General features: G+C 44.2%; 1 protein-coding gene across 1 annotated transcript in view; it reads left to right on the top strand.

Annotated features, from left to right (window-relative positions):
* The window catches only part of LOC140481061 (F-box/WD repeat-containing protein 7-like), a 203,383-nt gene that overhangs the window by 2,719 nt on the left and 181,177 nt on the right, over positions 1-19,487 (top strand). The window contains exons 2-3 of the mRNA XM_072576665.1: positions 1,341-1,493; positions 10,660-10,887. Coding sequence (XP_072432766.1) covers positions 1,341-1,493; positions 10,660-10,887 — 381 coding nt within the window. The remainder of the gene's footprint in view (positions 1-1,340; positions 1,494-10,659; positions 10,888-19,487) is intronic.

The raw sequence follows: 19,487 nt of genomic DNA, 5'->3' as shown, positions 1-19,487 counted from the left end.
ATGGAGTCCACAACTCGAGGGGAAAAGGTTCAACATGTGAGGGTGGTGCATGTATGGAATGAGATGCCAGAGGCAGTGGTGGAGGCTGGTACAATTACAACATTTAAAAGGCATCTGAATGAGTACATGAATAAGAAGGATTTAGAAGGGTATGCATCAAATGCTGAAAAATGGGACTAATTAATTTAGGATATCTGGTCAGTATGAACGAGTTGGGCCAAAGGGTCTGTTTCCATGCTGTAAATCTCTATGACTCTGACGTATTAAAATTTGACAAGTGATGGGGCCCAGAAATAAAAGGCTTTGTGCTGGAAGATGCTTCTGTTTTCATTTTACAAAGTTCCTCAGAAGGAAATCTGCCATCCTGACCCATCTGGCTGATGTATGTATCCAGGTCTTGTCGCAGTGTGGTTTGAGAGCTATAAGGATGGGCCACAAGTGTTGACCGGCAGTGATGCCCACATTCCCTGAAAGGATGGGTTGTTTTTTAGGAAAGTGACATGAACAGGGTGAACCTATAAATCTGAATGCTTTGTGTTGGTGTTTACTGAGGCAGAGGAAGCTGATGTAAGATCATTAGAAGTGGATCTGTGGTGATAATGGATGGGTTGTAAATCTATAGCTAACTATTCATTACATCCTGTCTGTATCTGTATAAGTTGCCAGGTCCAGATGCCTTGGATCAGTTTGCTGAAGAAAGTTGGATTTGCAATTGCAGAATGGCTTACCTTAATCTTTCAACCTTGCATTGATATAGATGAGGTGCCAGAGGATTGGAGAGTGGCACGTTATTGAAGAAAGGGTGCAAGGGCTGCTCTATGAGCAACAGGCCAGCTAGTTTAGCGTCAGTGGTTGGGAAGATTTTACGAACAAGGTTCAAAGAACCTTGTGTTGGGCAGAAATGAGGATGAGCCAACACAGCTTTGTAAGATTGTACTCGGTGATTCCAATCAATTTTTTTAAACTAACAGAAGATTGTTGAAAGGTGATTTTTTTTTGTAACATGGATCTTAAGAACAAGTTTGATATAGTATCACAAAAGGTTTGTGAACAAAACAGGAGGAGGAGGAAGTTCAGTTTGATCTGGGGCTGGGGGGAGATAAAATTTGCTTGTGCATTCAAGAATTTTGAGTCTTGCTCAACGATGTTGCCCAGGTCAAGGAAATATTTGTATTGGATACTAGACCTGGCATAAACATAATGGCATCAAGAGGGTGAGCACTGACGATCATTGTGCAGCTGAAATGTGTTGTTATAATGAGACTCCTATAATGTTTGTCCTGTTCCTGTTACTCATGCGATTTTCTGTTCTTTGATTCCTATCCAAACCATAATTTTAGGAATTGAAAGGCTTTTCATCGCTGGATGACCTCCTGCATATCAAAGGCATCACGGGCCATCTTTTGGAAAGGAACTGTGAGCTACTGCTGTGCCATGCCAGTAAGCTGAGTACAGAGACCAGTACGCAAGGCCTGTCCAGCAGCTCTGATAGTGTAAGTCAACATCTGCACTCCAACTTGGCAGCTAAGGGCAAATGTTGCTGGGAGGCATTGGTATCAGGATTTCTCATTTCTATCTGTGGTGGGTTCCTGAAGGATTGAAAGGCCATAAGTAGGAGAGGGAGGCTAGTTTGAAGCATGCCTCCATGAAACCATAATTGTTTACCAAGAAATAATGTGGCGCAGGGATTATTTTCCAGTTCAGATCTGTGCTGCAGGACCAATTTATTTTTCTGATTTTAAAAAAAGCTACATAAACTTCCCAATCCTGCTAGTTTCCTTCAACTGTATAACCTTCCAAGAACACTCTTGATCTCCAATTCTACTCATTTGGCAGCACTAATTTTAATCGCATCACCATGGAGGGATTGGGATTGGGATGCCTCCAGCTGCCTTCCCCATGGACTTTAGGATTCAATACCTAAAATGTTTTTGCACCTCTAACTTTCTCTCTCTTAAAACATTCTTTAAAACTCACTGTTGCTTGTCCTTGAATACCCTTTTTATTTCATTTACATGATGTGGTTGTTGCAGCCCTATTTCCTATTGAGAAATAAATCACTGGAGTCAAGGTGGGTCTCAGAAGATTGGCAAATGTCACAATCTTGTTTTGAGAAGGAAGGGAGGCAGAAGGCAGGATAGCATAGGCTGGTTAACACAACCTCAGCCGTTGGTAAGATCTTAGGACCCGTTAGCAAGAATGAAATTGCAAAGTATGTGGTAGTGCACGGTAAAGTAGAGCTGAGTCAGTGGTGCCTCGTCAAGGGGACATCATGCCTGACAAATGGTGTAGAATTCTTGGAAGTGCGAATAAACAAATTAGACAAAGGAGAACCCCTAGATGTGATCTATTTGGATTTCCAGAAGACCTTTTGAGGTGCTCCTCAGAAGACAGCTAAAGAAGACAAGATGATTAGTTGAGGAATGGTTGACTGGCAGAAGGTACAGAGTCGGGATAAAGGATGATAAGTCCACAGCAGTTGCCATCTCCCAGGCCCTACAGTCATCCCTGGAACATCTGGATAACAAGAAGGCCTACATTAGTCTCTTATTTATTGAATTTAGCTCTGCCTTCAGTACCATAAGTCCAGCCAAACTCTTCTCCAAAGACTTTGGAATCTGCTCCCTCCACTGCAACTGGATTCTCTACTTCCTGACCTGCAGAATGCAATCAGTAAGGATAGGCCATAACATCTCCTCCACAATGATCTTTACTTCGCCCCTTACTCTTCATACACACATGACTGTATGGCCAAATTCCGCTCTCGCTCCATTTACAAATTTGATCATACAGCTGTTGTGGGTTGGATCTTAAACAATGATGAGACAGAGTACAGGAAAGAGATAGCTTAATAGTATGGTGTAAAGACAACACTCACTCCCTCAAAGTCAGCAAAAAGAGGGAGTTGGTCATCAATTTCAGGAAATGGAGTAGAGGACACGGCCCTGTCAATGGTGCCGAGTTGGAAGTGGTCAAGATCTTCAAGTTCCTAGGAGTAAATATTAACAACAATCTATCCTGGTGCATCCACGTCAACACTACAATTGCAAAAGCACACCAACTCCTCCTCTTCCTCGGAAGGCTAAGGAAGTTCAGCATGTCTGCAATGGCTCCTACCAGCTTTTAGAGAAACATCATATAAACCATTCTGTCCTGATACATCACAGCTTGCTATGGCAACTGCTCTGCCCAAGACTGCAAGAAGTTACAGAGAGCTGTGAACATAGCCCAGTCCACCACGTAAACCAGCCTTCTGCCATTGGCTCTGTCTCACTTCTCCCGCCTCGGGAAAGCAACCACCATAATCAAAGATCCTTCCCACCCCGGTTATGCTCTATTCCATCGGGCAGATGATTCAGAAGTTTGAAAACACATGCCAACGGCTGCTTCAGCCAGAGGCTGGTTGAATCTGTGACCATGACCATAGAGGGCTGTGGAGGCAATGTCATTTCGTGTATTTAAGACCGAGGCCCTTGATTCATAAGAGGATCAAGTGCGATGGGGAGAAGGCAGGAGAAATGGAGTTGACAAACGTATCAGGCATAACTGAATGGCAGAGTAGATTCAAGCTGAATTGCACAATTCTGCTCTGATGTCTTAAGGTCTTATGAGACCTGGTTTTTGTGTCTCTGGTCATTGAGAACATTCTTCCTGCATGTTGAGAGATGACCTCCGAAGTTTACAAAATTATGTGGGGTATGGATAGGGGAAATAGGCAAAGTCTTTTCCCTGGGGTCGGGAGTCCAGAACTAGAGGGCATAGGTTTAGGGTGAGAGGGGAAAGATATAAAAGAGACCTAAGGGGCAACTTTTTCATGCAGAGGGTGGTACGTGTATAGAATGAGCTGCCAGAGGAAATGGTGGAGGCTGGTACAATTGCAACATTTAAGAGGCATTTGGATGGGTATATGAATAGGAAGGGTTTGGAGGGATATGGGCCGGGTGCTGGCAGGTGGGACTAGATTGGGTTGGGATATCTAGTTGGCATGGATGGGTTGGACCGAAGTGTCTGTTTCCATGCTGTACATTTCTATGACTTTATGGACAAAACAGCTGAATTCCAGAGGGGAGGCGAGAGTGACAGCCCTTGATATCAAGGTTGCATTTGACCAAGTGTGGCATCTAGGAGCCCCAGGAAAACTGGAATCAATGGGAATCAGGGTGAGAGGAGAAAAGATTCAAAAGGGACCTGAGGGGCAACTTTTATGTGCAGTTGATGGTGCGTATATGGAATGAGCTGCCAGAGGAAGTGGTAGAAGTGAGTGCAATTACAATATTTGGGCAGATACATGGGTAGGAAACATATTTAGAGGCTTATGGGCCAAAAGCAGGAAATGGGACTAGTTCAGTTTAGGAAACCTGCTCAGCATGGGCAAGTTGGGCCAAAGGGCCTATTTCTGTGCTATGTGCCTCTGTCTCTTTCTTATCCAGTTTAGTCCTGTTTGAATGTTATAGGGATTTTGTGAGATCAACCCCTCATTGTTCTGAACTCCAGTGAATTAGCGTTAACCAATCCAGTCTCTCTTTATATGTCAGTCTTGCCATCGCAGAAACTAGTCAGGTAACCGTTGTTGTACTAGGAGAAAGTGAGGACTGCAGATGCTGGAGATCGGAGCTGAAAAATGTGTTGCTGGAACAGCGCAGCAGGTCAGGCAGCATCCAAGGAGCAGGAGCACGACGTTTCGGGCATTCCTGAAGAAGGGTCTATGCCCGAAACGTCGATTCTCCTGGTCCTTGGATGCTGCCTGATCTGCTGCGCTTAACCTTTGTTGTACTCCCTCTCTAGCCAGACATCCTTCCTTTGATGAAACTATAATCCAGATGTTGTCTTGTCTTCAGTGCCTGCTGCATCTGCCTCCTCACTTTTGCCAGTTGGTGGACAAGAACATCTAGGTCATCTTGTACCTCCCCATTTTCCCAATCTATCACCATTCAGCTAATCTGCCTTGCTGTTTTTCTGTAGCCACCTCCGAGTCCTGCCATGTCAGTGAAAGAGGGGCAAGTGGAAAGAAGGTTGTCAAAATCAAGATGATAATTGTCAGTTAAGTTTACCACGCTTTCTGTCTGAATGTGACGACCTTTTCCAAACCCTAATCCTCTTGTGGGATGGTTTTGGAGAGATGAAGAATAATGAGATGATTTTTGCATAAATATGACTGCTAAATATCTCCTTAAAAAATAGTCAATGGAGCATGATAATTGCCTTGGGGGTATCACTGAATCCCACACTATCAACATTTAGGTCATTACTGTTGACCAGAAACTGAACTGGACTGTCCAAATTCTGTCGCTGAAAGAGCAGGTCAGAAGTGAGGAATTCTGCATTGAGTAATTCACCATCCGACACCCCAAAGCCTGTCCATCATCTACCAGGAGAAACTGAGGACTGCAGATGCTGGAGATCAGAGCTGACAGAGCAGCATTACAAAAGCACAGCAGGCCAGGCAGCATCCGAGAAGCAGGCGTATCTACTCTGGCACAAGCCCTTCATCAGGAATCCTCTTGAAGGGCTTGTGTCTGAGGCGTCGATTCTCATGCTCCTTGGATGCTACCTGGCCTGGTGTGCTTTTCCAGCGCTGCACTCTTGGCTTACCATCTGCAAACTACAAGTCAGGAGTGCGATGGAATATCTCCCGCTTGCCAAAATGAATACAGCTCCAAAAACGCTCAAGAAGCTTGATGCCATCCAGAACTTAACAGCCCATTTGATTGGTACCACATCCACAAATGTTCACTGCTTCCACTGATTTATGGATACTCAGTAGCAGTGGTGTCCCATTTATAAGTTGCATTGCAGAAATTCACCAAAGATCCTTAGGCATGACCACAACCATTCAGCAGGATAAGGGTGGCGAATCCATGGGAAAACCACTACCTGTAAGTTCCAAATCACTCCCCATCCTGATTTGGAAATGTGTCATTAGACCAAAGTCCTGAAACTCCTTTTCTAGTTGCATTGTGGGCCTACTTATGGCACATGGACTCAAGAAGGCAGCTCATCATCACCTTTTCAAAGGAACCTAGGGCCAGGCAATAGATACTGGTTCAGCTCGTGACATCCACATTGCATAAATGGAAGAAAAACTATTGTGTTTAGTGTGCACAGTTGTGAATTATGTTACTAATGGACAATCCAGAGCCCATGAATAGAAGTAAAATTTAAAATGTGCTTGTTATTAAGCCCCAAAGAATGGGCTGATGGGCTGTGGTTTACTTTCCATTGAATATTCTGCCTACCTCCGTACCAGTGCTATTGATTTAGACTTACTTGAAATTTGTTTTTGGGATGCAGATGTCATTGGCCAGAATTTATTGTCTGTCTCTAATTGTCCTCTAAATGACAGGTGATGGTGAGCTGCTTTCTTGAGCTGTCGGTCTTGGTATATAGGTACACCCACTGTTGTTAGGGATGTTGGAGACTGAATTCTAATAGTGGAATTTAAACTTGCAACTTTATCTCCTGAATCATCAGCTTCACTTAAATCTGTACATGCTACAGTTTATTTTGTGGCCTTGGAGGAATATGATGGCTGAGTTTACATTTAGTCTGGATAATGTGCTGCCGAATCTGCTGTTTTGTCATCTGTCTCTTCCCCAGTGCACGGTTTTGGTGAGTGTGGCACAATGCTGCAACCTGCTGGCTGTTGACAGGTATAACAACTGTGCTTTTTAAGCTGTGATCGTGCTCCTTTGTTACTCTGCGGTGGAATTAATTAAAACCAGTCTTTGTTCAGTAATCTCGTAATACAATAACTGGTTAATGACTTTGGATTTTATGTGATTGAAACATGAGCTGCATATTAGTGAAGGACACCTATCGAGGCAGTCTCATTGTAGTCATCAGGAGTAAGAAGAGAATTAACCAAACTGATCCAGGTAAATTGTTCACTGTTGCAAATGGTTTATATAAAGGTGTGTGGTGGGGCTGTGGTATGGCGGCAGAAGCTCAAAATGTGAAAGTTTGTAAGGGGTTGTATTTGTTTAGGCTAGGTTTTGGAAAGTATTAATTAATCTTTATCATGGTAGGACAGTGTGGATGGAAGCAACAGATAATTGGTAGTGAAAAACTGATGGGTTGTTGGACCTTCCCAGAAAGAATTTTGTGAACAATATTTTTGGCTGCTACAGTAATCAATGATACTGGTGGCAATGCAGGGAGTGAAAGGGCTATGAAGACAAGGAGGAGAAAGCACTGTCTGTAAGAGCTTCATGTTTGGCTCTGAAAAATAGAGAGCTGTTGTCTTTGTTTGAGTTATGATCAGGGTTGGGAAATTAGGAGAGTCATCACCTCTCCTCAGTCTATCCAAACTCCTGGAGGAAAGGACATGAAGACTGACCCATATGTCAAACACAAAGAGCAAAAAGCAAGGTCATGCTTTCAGTTGCAAGTCATACTGTTTTGTAAAATTTAACATGGCTCTGACTTTTTTTTTGGAGGTATATCTAACATGACAAGATCCTCTTCTTAGTTAACGTTCAAATTTCAATTAAGTCAGTTATCTGGTGTTTCAGTAGATGAGGTTGTTACTGCTTGAAAATCTTGTCTACTTTTTGGAAGTCAGATTGAAGAGTGAGAGAAACAGCCGAAAAAAGCTCAGACCAGGATTCTGCCCCGTTGCTTTTGGATGAGCATGGGATTAACCAGTGCTTTCAGCAAAGCCAATGCAAATATCTCAACAATACTTCACTTAATCCTTTAGGATTCTGGCCAGATTCATGGGATTTGAGTGATTCCCCCAATTATCTTTTGAGTTTCATCTGTATTCCATCACGCTCTTTTGACTTGTAGATAGTGGTGAGGCTTGAGGGGGGTTACGAGTTGCAGGATTTCTAGCATCTGAATATAATTCAGATCAGGATGATTTCCAAATAAAATGTAGCAGAGTTCAAGACACCATATGTTGTAAAGAATAATTGAATTAAATACTTCAAAATCAAAATAATGGTTGTAGTTCTTTATTTGTTTGATCTAAAGGTTTGAGAAGACATTGTTTCTCTTCTCTGTTTCACTTGCATTATCCACTACCCAAGGTGTTTTTCACTTTGGTGCATTGATCGGTGATTTACTTTGGATTTTTTTTTATTGAAACAGGAAGTGCCAGCTTTGAGGTATTTCTGATAGATTTTCATGATGTCTGATGTCCCAACGTTTCTCCCCCCCCCCCCCCCCCCCCCCCCATATATCTGTTCTCTCTTATTGTTTGGTATGTTGTTTCTTTCCTTGACATCAAGCACTTTTTTTTTGTTACAGTGAACTGAAGTTAACTTGAAACTCATTTTTAGTCTAAAGGAAGAAACTTTATTTGTGCAGCACCTGGAATCATCTCCAGGTGTCTTTTATGTGCCTTGAGGTCTAGTGTTATAATGTCGGTGAAGTGAAGACCCAGTCTGCACAGATTTGGCAGCATCATTGACCTTCCTTGCTTGTGTGATAGGGTTAGTTTGTGGCATTTTGTTTTGATATCTGCCAGGCCCTTGATACTAAATAACTAACTGTTTAGGATTGCAACCAGATGCAGTGTGGTAATTGGCTCTTTGGCTGCCTAGTGATTGCTATTAATTGATTAATGTTGTCAAGGTGGATCAAGTGATAAATTCTATCCTGATGGTACAGTGTGTTGAAAGAAGTTGTTTATCATTTATATCAGCGATATCCTTGAGCGTCAACCAATCAACTACATATCTGAAGGCAGTGCCCAATCTGTACATCGCCAGGTTCCATAGCAGAGTGTGACCAGTTAATTGGTGATCAAGTTCAGAGAACTGAGTGAAGCTAACTGACCTGTTTCTATGTTCTTAAATTATTGGTGCTAACTGAAACACAATATTGACTCATTTGAATAGAAGCAATATGCAACGATACTGGAAAATGTGGAAGAATGGCAGTGAACCAAACTGCTAATTTGGACAGCTGGTACTGGGTTGGATATTCATTTTCTGTGCTGTAACATCTCAGATGTTTCAAAGAATGGTTCTGCTTATCTCTTAGTGCCATGAGATTTCCTTCCACCTGCACCGATGATATTCCCTCAGTACTTTGTTAGACTGTCAGAGAAAATTATGCCATGGATCGAAGCTTAACTCTGCTACGTTCCGTCTTGGTGGCTAATGTGTTACCAGCTGAGCTGACACTTGTAACTAAAATGGTAGTTGAAGCATTGTTGAGATCAGCTGGTGAAGTAAAACTTGCAGCTAGAGAATAAGTTGTTGATCAGCATGCACAGTTGGCAGGTATAGTCACTGTATTTGGTAACGTTACGACTTGGTGACAGACAGCTGATCCAAATCAGCAGTTTGACCTTTGTGTTCAAGACATAGTAAAATTGAAACCCGCAAAGGCCCTCAATTGATCCCAGTGGCTCCTAACCAGACTTTTTGAATAACCTATCCCAGACTGTATGAAAAATCAATTCAAGACACAGGATCTGTAGCTTAAACAAAAGATTGAGCAATTTACAGAGGAACCTCTGTTATCTGGCATTCAATTATCCAAATATCGGATTATCCGGCAAGATCACAAGGTCCCGATGCTTGGCTAAATTGTTATCTGGCCTTCGATAGTTGGAAGTTGATTAAGTGAACAAAATACTGCCCGTCCGTGTCTTTCAGATAATTGAGGTTCTTCTGTATGAACAATACAGTGACTTTAGCAGAGCAAGCTCACACAATAAAGTAATTAATTGTCTATGATGTAAATTCAACAACTTTTGTTTTCAGCCCCCTCGTTCAAAAGACCGACAGCTAAACATATTTAAGGGATAAGTAAAAACAAATAACAAAACTGGCCAGATTTTCAAAAACCACTTGAAATATTGTTCCACGGGCTTACCTTGTTTCTGGGTTGATATTTCTGAGGCTGTTGATCAGCTATCTTTTCAGTTTACTCCAAAGTCAGGAACACTTAATTTCTGTTACCTGAACTTAAAATAGGTGGTATTGGGAAGTTCGGCAGTGTGCTTTCAAAACTTCATGCTGGAACATCAAGAGCAAAAGGCCTTCTCACAGAAACACAGTACAACATCCAGTTCAAACTTTGACCTCTCCCTGCCACCTCTCTTCGAGATCCCACTTAGCATTCAACGTTTATTGGAGCATAAGATCTCTCCAGACTTGCTGGAACCAATTTCCAGGTGCTGACCTTATTAATGGCCAAACATCTGTTACTTGTTTATACAAATTGCTCTAGAAGAAAGTGAGGACTGCAGATGCTGGAGATCAGAGTTGAGAATGTGTTGCTGGAAAAGCGCAACAGGTCAGGCAGCATCCAAGGAGCAGGAGAATTGACGTTTCGGGCATGAGCCCTTCTTCACAATTCCTGAAGAAGAATTCTTATACAAATTGCTCTCCCTGGACCTTCCACGCCTAGATGTTGAAGAGCCCGGAGTTTTTTGATCAAGGAACAACCTACAATTAACTTCCAGAATTGGCCTCACACACAACCAAAAGCTTGTTTTGTTCTCTCTCCCTTTTTCCCAAACACAAACTGCTATCCATTTGTCATATCCAAAGATCACTTTCAGCTCAGTCCTCACTTCATAGCTCCAAACCAAAACTGATACAAGAATGAAATGAAAAGTTAGTGAGGCTTCAAACAGTAATCGGTCAATAAATGTACAAAGTTTCACAGCAACGCTGCTCTTTCTGTTTGTTCCCTGTACAGAGCTTCTCTGATGGTGCACTCTATGAAGAGGGTGGCGTTCGTGATGGGTGGGAGGAAGGAGAGAATGAAGACATGGATGAAAGAGAACAGGACGATCTGAGTGACACAACGGAGGGGATAGAGGACGATTGTGGAGAGTCGTATTATTATTTTGTTGCGGATAAGGAGTGGATTGACCTCGTTCAGGAGGCACAGGGTAGACATCTAGTCCAACGTGTTAAACCTAAGGTAAGAGTTAGCAATCTGAGATCACCAGTGTATTCACTGGATTACTCATTAGTTTGGTTTCTATCTTTGGAGCACTTCTGTCATGAGAAATTGTGACACTGTAAATGTGTGAAATTGCCAGTGTTTCATTTTGATTTATTGTTACATGTACCAGGATATAATGAAAAATATTGCTTTGCATACAATCCAGACAAATCATACTTTGCATAAATACATCAAGGTAATAGAATAGAATGCAGAATATGGTGTTAAACCTTCTGATTTTTGAGAGACCTGAGCTGCACTAGTCTCTCTTGCCACTCTAATTGACATTCCCATCAGATATTGGGTAACTTATAGAACTGGATAAATAATCCCATGTTGGGAGATTTGAATCTTCTGAAGTGATTGTGAGCTGATTTGATTTTTCAAAAGGAAAAGAAAGCTGAAAGGCGTGCTGTTGTTCCTGGGGAAGAGATGAGCGTGAGATTTGGAATCCTGAGTCTCCATTCTAGCTCTCTGGTGATGGTGAAGGAAGGAACAGAACTTGGGAATAAGATTCAGTGTTTTCAAGAACCAGGGAGGAAAACTTTCATTATTTTCTCTTAATAGAGATAGTCAAGAAAGACACAGATTTCTCGAGGCTGAAGGTATCCAGGAATATGGAGAGAGCAGGTGTAAGACCCTGCAATAAGGATCAGGCATGATCATGTTGCACGGTACAGTGTGCTTACTGAGGCAAATGGCTGATTCTTGCTCCTATTATCGGTCATTTCCCAGACTTTGGATATCACAACGATTGCTCTTTGTCAGCCCAAACCTGGATGGTGTCGACATCTTGCTGCAAATGGATGCAGACTGTTTGGTTATCTGAGCAGCTCTGAATGATACTGGACAATATCCATTGACTCAGTGACCAGTGACCCAGGATGTTTGAATTGAAATTAGGGATTGTGTTACTGAGGGGAAAATGAGGACTGCAGATGCTGGAGATCACAGTCGAGAATGTTGTGCTCCTGAGGGTGATTTAAGGTAGGGTTGAGGCAATGAAGGAATTTCAAAACAAAATTGAGTACTTCAAAATGAAGATTAATTTACTGTTAAGAAATGTGAATCAGTAAGAACAAATGTGAATATAATTATGTATGAATTAGGGTACAATAGCAGAGTTTTGGCTCACCACGCATTTATATGGAGGCTTCAGTTTGAGGCCAGTCTGAAGAATGTTGGTTTAGAATTAACATAAGGCCTGACTTAGGGCTTCAGCAGGTGTGCTTAGGAAGGGATAGTCTGGCAGGTGATTTATGTTTGGAAGCTCCTCGAAAGATCGTATATGAAATCTAAGTTGTGAACAGTCTAATTCAGTCTCTGGTTCTGTCCTTGAGAGGAGAGGGAATTTTATTCTTCTCTACATTTGAGGATGATCAGAAATTTCCTCATATTCAATGATGGAAGAGCCCGGCACATGAGTGAAAGAAGAAAAGACTCCAGCTCATGCAAAAAATCTTCCATCTCAGCCTCCTCCACTGGTCCCCAGCATTAGAGATACCAGTCTTCAGCCAATTTGATTCACGCCACATGATATCAAGAAACGGTTGGAGACACTGGATACTGCAAAGGCTACAGACCTTGACAACGTTCTGGCAATTTGTACTGAAGGCTTGTCTCTCATAAATTGCTACTCTTTCAACCAAGTGTTTGAGTACAGTTACAACACTGGTATCTACCCAACCGTGTGGAAAATAGCCCAGAAATGTCCTATACACACAAAGCACGATCAATCAACCTGGCTGATCACCGTCCTGTTAGTCTACTCAACAGTCATCACGAAAGTGATGAAGGTGTCATCAACATTGCTGTCATCAACCTGCTCAATGACGCCCATTTTGGATTCTGTGAGGCCTGCTCAGCTCCTGACCTCATTACAGCCTTGGTTCAGACATTGACAAAAGAGCTGAATTCCAGAGGGGAGATGAGAGGCACAACCCTTGACATCAAAGCCACGTCAGTCCGAGTGTGGCATTGAGGAGCCTTATTAAAACTGGAAGCAATAGGTATTGGGGCATACTTTGTTGGACTAATACCTGGAAAGAAGTTAAAGCTTGTGTAAAGATTTGTCGCTCAAATCTACAAATTGCCATTGTCGTGGGTAAGTTTGCCAGGCTGGGAAGTTGAGTTGCAGATATTTTGTTCCTTTTTGTAGGTGACATCTTCAGTGTTTTGGAGCCTCCTGTGAAGCGCTGTTGTACGGTATCTTTTGAAATTTATTTGTTGCTCTCCAAACCACTCACTGTCTTGACATGGAAATATATTGCCATTCCTTCACTGTCTCTGGGTCAAAACCTTGGAATTCCCTCAAAAGGATTGTGGGACAACCTACAGCACATGGACTGCGGCAGTTCAGCATTACCTTCTTGAGACCATGAGGGACAGGCAATAAATGCTGGCCAGCCAGTGATGACTGTATCCAGTGAGGGAATTTTTAAAAAAAAAATCTGTGGTGGATTGATAATCTAAGAGAGCACTGCCGCAGCTTGTTTAGGTTGCTCTGATGTCGCTTGAGTGGATCCCATGTCTCTGGTCGCCTGTAGAGCACTGTGGAGATTCCAATGCCTGTACATGAATGCTGTTGCCATAGAGACAGTACACCATTTCAGGGCACTTCACCTAAATTCACTGAGAGTTAAGATTCATTCATTAGTTCAATGTGTGTAGCCCAGATTGACTGACTGGCAGTGAGACTCTCTCTCACTGCAACCCCCAGGTCATCTCTGCCCTGAAGCTCTTCAGCCATGTCATGAAACAGACTCGCTTCAAGAGCCACATTTCCTCCTTCCTCAGTGTCTGCCTACAGAGCCAACTGATCCCACATAGATTTCAGACTACATTCTGACCAATGCAATTTGGATCTGAACAGGACAACCAGTATCTACTACGAATTCGAAACCTCCAGAAACTGTTCTCCTTCCGGATCCCCTGCTCCCACACTTGTAGCCATGTGCCGCCACCTAATCTCTCTACAGTCGGCCCTGCTTCAGCTGAGGGTCGCACTCAGAACTGCAAAGAACCTCCTACTGTTTTACATCCTCTGAAGAATTCACACACTTAAGAAATACTTTTTCTACACCGTATCGGACGTCAAACACTAAGTATAACAAACTTTCATGTACCCAACTCAATAGTCTGGATTCCTCGACCATTCCAGAAGCTTGCACCAGCCTTGAGAACTGCTCGGGCGCCATCAGCCACACAGTTGCTGCAGCTACTGCCACCACGGTGAACGCTGGCATCACTTCCATTCCTGCCACTCAATAATCTGCAGCCCTGGCTGACCATGACGTCTCTGTGACCACCAGCCACACAACCGCTGCTGCAATCGCGATGAGATCAGCTGCCACCAAAACCAACGTGAGGCTGAACAGGAATGTTACTTTGGCCTCCATTGTTTCTGCCGCCGCCGCAGCCACTTCTGTTCCCAATGACACCACCGATGCCACTCACCTGAACACTGTCGACAGAATTGCCTATGACTCTCCCTCGGGGGAGGGTCACTTTGATAAATTATGTCACCTAGTGTGTCTCTATGACCACGTCGACTCTAGTTAGACTCTCCACCCCCCACTCCTAGCTCCACCCTACACCCAGGTCCCGGCTCATAGCCCTGCTGAATTTTCACTCCCCCCCCCCCCCCCCCCCCCCCCCAGACTAACTGAGGACGAATGATCGGAGCAAAGCATCGTCCAAGCCCACTCTTTCTTCCCCTCCCGACAACCAGTACCCTTCCACTGACACTCATTTGTTTGGCTGAACTGGTTCTCTTTCTCGATAATTTTTCCTCTGGACGAAAGGGCAAGTCATGGACACCCCATGCTCCCATCTATACCTGCCTCTTTCTCTGGTCCATCTTCCGCAGTTACACCGCCACCATTCTCACCTTTTCCTCCGCTACATTGATGATTATCTCCATCAATGGTGACCAACTCAACATGGACATCTTCTACAAACCCACCTCCTCCCACCCTGGCTTATGTAAAAATGAGACCCAGGTTCAATTCCCACCTCAGGTGACTGACTGTGTGGAGTTTGCACATTCTCTCCCCGTGTCTGCGTGGGTTTCCTCCAGGTGCTTCGGTTTCCTCCCATGGTCCAAAAATGTGCAAGTTACGTGAATTGGCCAAGCTAAATTGCCTGTAGTGTTAGGCGAAGGGGTAAGTGTAGGGGAATGGTTCTGGGTGGGTTGAGCTTGAGTGGGTTGGTGTGAACTTGTCGGGCCGAAGGGACTGTTTCCACACTGTAAGTAATCTTATCGATTACTGCCAATTCCTTGGCCTCCACTGCATCTGCTCCCAGGAGGATCATTTCCACCACAGAACACACCAGATGACCACCTCCTTTGATGCCTTCCAGCACCTCTCATCCACTTCCCGCACCTCTGCCCTCGGACCCCACCTGTCCAACCACAACAAGGACACCCCCCCCCCCCCCCCCCCGTCCGCATCTTTCACCACACCAACCTCTGCTATTTCTGCCACCTACAAATGGATTCCACCACCAGAGATATATATTTCCCTCCTCACTCCTATCTATTTTTCCCAAAGACAATTCCCTCCATACCGCCCCTCCCACCAACCCACGTTCCACTGGCACCACCTGCGTCCGATGTGGTTGTCTCTATGTTGGGAGACAGGGCGCCTACTTGCAAAGCACTTCAGAGAACATCTCTGGGACACCCGCACCCACCAACCCTCACCGCCCCGTGGCTGAACACTTCAACTCTTCCTCCACACTCCACCAAGGACATGCAGGTCCTGGGCCTTCTCTATTGCCACTCCTTAATCACCCGAGGCCTGGAAGAAAAATGCCTCATTTTCCGCCTCTGGACCCTCCAACCACACAGCATCGACGTGAGTTTCACCAGTTTCCTCATTTTCTCCCCTCCCCCCCCCCCCCCCCCCCCCCCCCCCCCCCCCCCCCCACCTTATCCAAGTTCCAACCTTCCAAATTGGCACTGCCCTCCTGACCTGTTCTACTTGTCTATCTTCCTTCCCACCAATCTGCTCCACCCTTCTCTCGGACCTATCACCATTACCACCATCTCCATCACTGCACTCTCAGCTACCTTCTCTCCACCCCCACCCCCTTGGCTCACAGCCTCATTCCTGATCAAGGGCTTTTTCCTGAGGAGAAAGTGAGGACTGCAGATGCTGGAGATCAGAGCTGAAAATGTGTTGCTGGAAAAGCACAGCAGGTCAGGCAGCATCCAAGGAACAGGAGAATCGACGTTTTGGGCACCTAATCTCCAGCATTTGCAGTCCTCACTTTCGCCTGACTATAATTGTTAGCTCGAGCGAGAAATCAACTTATTAATGCTAAGGGAAAAGTCAAGCTTGTCTATTTAAGTAATCCTCCTATTAACATGTTCAATGAGTTTGAACACCAGGCTTACACGAAGCCTCGGGACCCTGAGGCTTCAGCAATATCTGTTTAGGGGATGTATTAATGAAATTGTAATATCACTGCAACCAGCTGGGTGTAGGGTATCTCCGAGTGTACAGAGGAATTACTGAACTTCAATACAATTGTAATACAACACTGCCTCCTCAGAGAAGGTTATTTCAGTGCATTGGCCCAGTTGATCAAGATCCCATTGGGCTGAGCAACGGCAGATGGAGTTAAATTTGGATAAAATACAAGCTGTTGCTTTTTGATTGGACTAATAAGGGCAGGACTTTCATACTTAATGGTAAGGCCCTGGTGAATGTTGTTGAACAGAGTCATCTCGGGATTCAAATACGTAGTTTCTTGAAAACTGCATCATAGGTAGACAGGGTGGTGAAGAAGGCATTCCGCGTACTTTCCTTCAAAGCTGAGACCACTGAATATATGAGTTGGGGTGACATGCAGTAGTCGTACAGGATTCTGGTGAAGCCACTTTTGTTTTTAAATTCCTCTATGGTTGTCAGTGTATATTTCTTTAAACTCCACGTCCTTCAACAGTGGTGTCGTTCTCTATTCTGGCATTCTCCACTTTTCATGCTTTTGAAATTGGTCAGTTGCCTGTGACTTAGTTTTAGAATCCTGCAACTTCTTATGAATAAGTTCTTTAAAATTGAACTTTTGATTAAACTACTGGTTGACTACTTTTGATACCCACGAACTTCACCAACACATTTCACCCTGACATTAAATTCGCCTGGACCATCTCAGACACCTGCCTCTCCTTCCTGGACCTCTCCATCTCCAAGGGTGACCAACTCAACACTGACATCTCTACAAGCCCACTGACTCCCACAGCTACCTGGACTGCACTTAGAATCATAGAGATGTACAGCATGGCAACAGAGCCTTCGGTTCAACCTGTCCATGCTAACCAGATGTCCCAACCCAATCTAGTCCCACCTTCTAGCACCCGGCCCACATCCCTCCAAACCCTTCCTATTCATATACCCGTCCAAATGCTTCTTAAATGTTGCAGTTGACTGCACTTCATCCCACCCTGCCTCCTGTGAAAATACTATCCCTTATTCCTAATCCCTCTGCCTCCGCCGCATCTGCTCCCAGGAGGATGAGTTCCACCACAGAGCACACCAGATGGCCTCTTTCTTCAAAGGTGGCAATTTCTCCTCCCACATGATTGATTCTGCCCTCCAGCGCATCTCATCCACTTCCTGCACCTCTGTCCTTGAACCCCGGCCCTCCAACCGTGTCTAGGACAGAGCCCCCCCCCCCCCCCCCCATCTTCCAGTCAACTAACCTACTTATAATTATGTCATCCTCCGCCATTTCTGCCAACAACAAACTTACACCCCACCGCCAGAGATATATTTCCTTCCCCATTTCTACCTGCTTGCCGCAAGGACCGTTCCCTCCGCAACTCTCTCAGCAGGTCTCTTTTTTCTTCCCCCCCAACCATCCCTCTGCTTCTGGCACCTACTCCTGCCACCGCAGAAATTGCAAAACCTGTCCCCACACCTCCCTGACCTCCGTCCAAGGCCCGAAAGGAGAATTCCGCATCCATCAAAGTTTCACCTGCATTTCCACATATGCCATTTACTGTATCCGTTTCTTCTGAAGCGGTCTCCTCAACATTGGGGAGGCAGGGCGCCTACTCGCAGACTGCTTCAGAAAGCATCTCTGGGACACCCGCACCAACCAAACCCACTGCCCTGTGGCCGAACTCCCCCTCCCACTCTGCCAAAGATTTGCAGGTCCTGGGCCTCCTCCATCACCACTCCCGTACCACCTGATGCCTGGAGGAAGAACACCTCATCTTCTGCCTTGGGATCCTCCAACCCCATGGCATCAATGTTGATTTTCCCCAGTTTCCTCCTCTCCCCTCCCCACTCCTTATCCCAGATCCAAACTTCCAACTTGGCACTGCCCTCGTGACCTATTCTATTCTGTCCATCTTCCTTCCCACCTATCCGCTCCGCCCTCCTCTCCGTCCTATCACTGTTACCCCCACCCCCATCCACCTTTGCACTCTTGTCGCTCCCTTCCCTCCAGCCCTATCCCCCTCCTGTTTATCTCTCCACCTCTAGGCTCCCAGCCTCATTCCTGATGAAGGGCTTTTGCCTGAAATGTCGATTCTCCTGTTTCTCGAATGCTGCCTGGCCTGCTGTGCTTTTTCTAGCACCACGCTCTCTACTCTGATAATTCCTTATGTCATAATATTTTGTTTTATTGCTCCTGTGAAGCCTTCTGCAATGTTATGTTAAAGTTGTTGTTTAATTGGAATTGTTAAAGTGTCGTGTGCCATTTATTACCTGTGACTAATTGGCCTGGTAGATTGCATGCATGCTTCAGTTTACTGCTAAAACAATATGTTCCTCTTTGTCCACCCTCATTGACAGTTGTATGAGTCTATGTAGTTTTATTTTTTATGTTGAGTTCAGACAAGCTACTACTTTTCTTGTTAAAATTAGAAATTTATATAAACAGTTGTCTGAGACCATATATTCAATCTCTGGTTAGGTGATGAACGTTCTTGCTCCAAATCTGTCAGGGTCTCTATGTATGCACTTGTTGATTAGTTTTTTTATCTTTGCTTCCTGTGCAGAATTGCTAATTTTAAGATCATGGCAATAGTCTTTGATTTACCTGCCAATGGAATAATCTGTTTATGACCATTCTACTTCCATGTTTTCTTTTAAGTATAGATCTAATTTCCCATCACTCCTGGCTTCAGAGTACAGCTTTCATTACTATGACTTTGCACCTGAATTCAGACCATTCTCTCATTTAGAAAATGTTACCTTTCTTTTCCCCCAAGAGTTACTATGTCTTCCTCAAAGCTCAAAATTGCATCCAGACTTCCAAATGTGAGTTAGACATTTTTCGGGATAGGCCGTGAATGCTGGTCTCGCCAGCAAAGCCTACCTTCCATGGATGATTTAAATATAATTGTAGGGAATCATCAGGATTCATACTTTTGGTCTCTTAATAGAAACTTGCAAATTTAGCATCACTTGTTGAAAGATTCATTTGGACTGTTGAAAATCCTTTGATCTTTCATTGGTTTCAGAATTTATCAGGCAAGTTATTTTTTGTTCATTTTCACTTCTAAAATGTACTTGCACAGCTTTTTATGTTACGATTCATCTGTGAAAAGATCTTTTGAG

The sequence above is a fragment of the Chiloscyllium punctatum genome, chromosome 9 (genome assembly GCF_047496795.1).
Source record: "Chiloscyllium punctatum isolate Juve2018m chromosome 9, sChiPun1.3, whole genome shotgun sequence".
NCBI lineage: Eukaryota > Metazoa > Chordata > Chondrichthyes > Orectolobiformes > Hemiscylliidae > Chiloscyllium > Chiloscyllium punctatum.
The sequence above is the reverse complement of the archived record's forward strand: the minus strand, read 5'-3'. Positions and strand labels throughout refer to the sequence as shown.